Source organism: Choristoneura fumiferana, chromosome 29 (assembly GCF_025370935.1).
Source record: "Choristoneura fumiferana chromosome 29, NRCan_CFum_1, whole genome shotgun sequence".
NCBI lineage: Eukaryota > Metazoa > Arthropoda > Insecta > Lepidoptera > Tortricidae > Choristoneura > Choristoneura fumiferana.
In genome coordinates, this window is record NC_133500.1 from 4,828,215 (window position 1) to 4,831,343 (window position 3,129).

The 3,129-nt window shown below is 35.6% G+C and overlaps 1 protein-coding gene across 1 annotated transcript; it reads left to right on the forward strand.

The window, feature by feature from the left end:
- The first annotated feature begins 1,348 nt into the window (after window positions 1–1,348).
- Window positions 1,349–2,730, forward strand: LOC141444067 (uncharacterized). The gene is made up of 2 exons (XM_074109502.1): window positions 1,349–1,368; window positions 1,420–2,730. The coding sequence occupies exons 1-2, from the start codon at window positions 1,349–1,351 to the stop codon at window positions 2,510–2,512; spliced, it is 1,113 nt and encodes a 370-aa protein (XP_073965603.1). The 3' UTR covers window positions 2,513–2,730.
- Window positions 2,731–3,129: the final 399 nt, after the last annotated feature.

Consider the following 3,129-nt stretch of genomic DNA (forward strand, 5'->3'; position numbering starts at 1 on the left):
CAATCAAAACACGAAAAAATGGATCGAAGAAAGTAAATGTATGTTAATTGTTACCCCAATTTACGCGAGCGAAGCCCGGGCAATAATAAATATAAACTAATATGAAGAAACACATATTGTTAAATTGTTACAGAATCAGCAGCCAGCCCTACATCCTATTTACAAAGCCATATCGGACCACGCCCAGCAAAACCTCAACGCTCACCAGAAACCCCGGGTTAATTACAATAACTACAAGGTACTTGATAATAACCCCTCCCCCGCCCCTCTCGCCCTCTTGTTCTGAGAGGAGGCCTGTGCCCAGCAGTGGGACGTATATAGGCTGGGATGATGATGATGACTTGATAATAATTCCAAACTAGCTTATAATCCCACTGTTATGAGTCTACTATGCCATACACAATACCTTTATTATTTCATGATCGTGCAAAATTATTCAATCCTGTAAAGATGACGATTACTGAGATAACTTCATTATAACAGACGACCATTATTTATTTCGTCCATTATTCTTTTTAAATTTTGTGTTTTTAGGGTTCCGTACCTCGAAAGGAAAAAACGGAACTCTTATAGGATCACTCTGTTGCCCGTCCGTCCGTCTGTCAATACCCTTTTTTTAGGAACTCGTGGACGTATCAAGCTGAAATTGATATAGAATACTTAAATCTGCGGTCCCTTGAAGCCCTGAAAAAATCAAACTTCTAAGTCAACGCAATCAAAAGTTACAGTCATACAATGTGTTTCCATACAAATAGCAGTGCACTGAAAACCTATAGGGCACTTCCAGTTGTCCTAGAAACTTGAAATTTGGTATGAAGGTAGCTATTATAACACAACCAACTAGAAAATTCTGAAAATCTTGATTTGTTATGTCTGTCTGTAAGTAATAAGCTGCGTACATTTTGCTTAAGAGTAGGGCTCTGCATACACTGGATGTAGGTATTAAATCACTCTGAAAAATCAAGAAATATCTTCAAGACACGATTCCCGTTTACATACCTATAAATGTGCACGGAACCCTCGGTGCGCGAGTCCGACTCGCACTTGTCCGGTTTTTTAATACATACCTACCCTCCATTTTGCTTTGTCCACATTTAACCCTAGAGGTCACAGATTTTCAAAAGTTAGTAAACATTTATATATCTTGCAATCACAATCATTATATTATTGGTTTTTCAGGTCAATGAACCAGACTACTCGAAACGATATGAAAGCAATAATATCAACGACGATAATTCTGATCGTAGTCAGGTAAGTTAGTAAGATTATCTGATAGTAGATTAACAGTTCTTCTGTAGTAAGACATGATGTAGATGGTTCTAGAAAAGAATAAAATGACTCGTAGGATATGAATTTACAAACAGATAAGTAAGACAAAAGTATAACAATAAGCTTTGAAACTGGACATTTAAAAACAAGTTGTGTTTATTGCTTCCAGGCCCAAAACTATGCGTTCTCCTACATTGTGAAAGACCAGAAAACTGGTGATGACTTCTCCCACTCCCAACAGAGCCGCGGGTCAGCAACCAATGGTGAATACAGGGTCCGTTTGCCAGACGGTCGCATGCAGATCGTCTCATACACAGCTGATGAAAACGGATACAAGGCTGATGTCAGATACGACGATGATACAACAGGGAATAGTATAGATAATAACGTTAATAGTAATTTTAAAGCAAGGAACAATATAGATTACAACGTCAATAGGAACTTTAATAAAGACTACAACGGAAATTTTGAGAGCAATCAGAATTATGTAAACAATCGCGATTATGACACTAATAGAAATCAGAATTTAAATTATAACGCCAATCAGAATATCAATTATGATTATAAAGATCAACAACCGTATAACATTAAGCATATCAATGATTTAACGAATAATAATTATGGTACTAATGAAGAAACTAAACCGGTAACTGAACAGCATTATAAAGACGATTACAGTCAGTATGCAGATTCTAAAGAATATTTTGGAAATGATTATTCATTAGAATATGATGACAAATATGATAAGTATGATCCTCATAAGAGTAAATTCACCGCTTTTACTGGTCCTAAGAACCCAAAATTTGTGCCAAAGAAAAGCTACGTTACAGCTTCAACAGTCAAGCCATCTTATGAAGAACTGAAGCCTCTTTTCATTCAAAAGAAACCATTTAAAGACCAACAGCCAACTAATGATTATTTATACTCCAGTATACCCATACAAATAAATGTACCTTCAACTACATCTAGTCCTTACTTCGACGGGACTACGGAAAGAGTTGTTGTGATTGGCAAACCGAAAAATCTTTACACTAGTGTAACAAGTAGTATATCTCCCATACCTGTTACACCTGTACCAAAATATACAGTATCGAATATTCCAGTAACAAGTCCTAGAAGTTTCCTTGCTTCAACAATTGCCTCTTTTGTGAATTTGAAAAAGAATATTGACTTTTCTGGGGCGAAACCAGTTCTGACAAATACTTTTATAGATAAAATTAATAGGTATCTGAGTTATAAGTAAATTTGAGACGACTTAGAAAGTTTCTTACGAATACGATATGGAATTAGTCTGTGAACCGTGTTTTCTTAGAAATTTATTCGGCTGTCAGAAAATAATTTATCCAAAAGAAACTTTGCTTGTAATAATTGAAGTAACAAAATACTAAATATTTACAAACGTTGTTTTGAAAATACAATAGATTCATAATATAAGTCTATTTAAATAAGTTACCAAATGAAAGTATTTATGTAATCAAAGAATTATGTTACTATTTTCTAAGTCTATTTTTGTACATAAATTATAATAGTCTTAAGGTAGATAATAAATGTATGACAAAATAAATGTCGAAAAATTACAAATTGGATTTGGACTTTTAGTCATTAAAAACAGTCAAAATGCGAGTCGGACTTGCGCATCGAAGGTTCCTTACTAATTTATAGATATGTCTATTTATGAATTCAGTGCTAGCATAGCCGCTCTCTTAAGCCGGGGTTATATTAGAGCCACGACGCGTGTCGCAACGGTGCCTGACTCAACGGGCTGTGATTATACTACAGTATCGTGTCGCCGCGCGTGCTGATTAATTTGTATGAATGCGCGTAGCCACGTGGTGATTATATGATACTAGCCCGGAGCGA

Coding starts and splice junctions, on each gene's coding strand:
- LOC141444067 (XM_074109502.1), top strand. CDS start 1,349: ATGAATTTACAAACAGATAA. Junction 1,369..1,419: donor ATGAATTTACAAACAGATAA/GTAAGACAAAAG, acceptor TTTAAAAACAAG/TTGTGTTTATTGCTTCCAGG.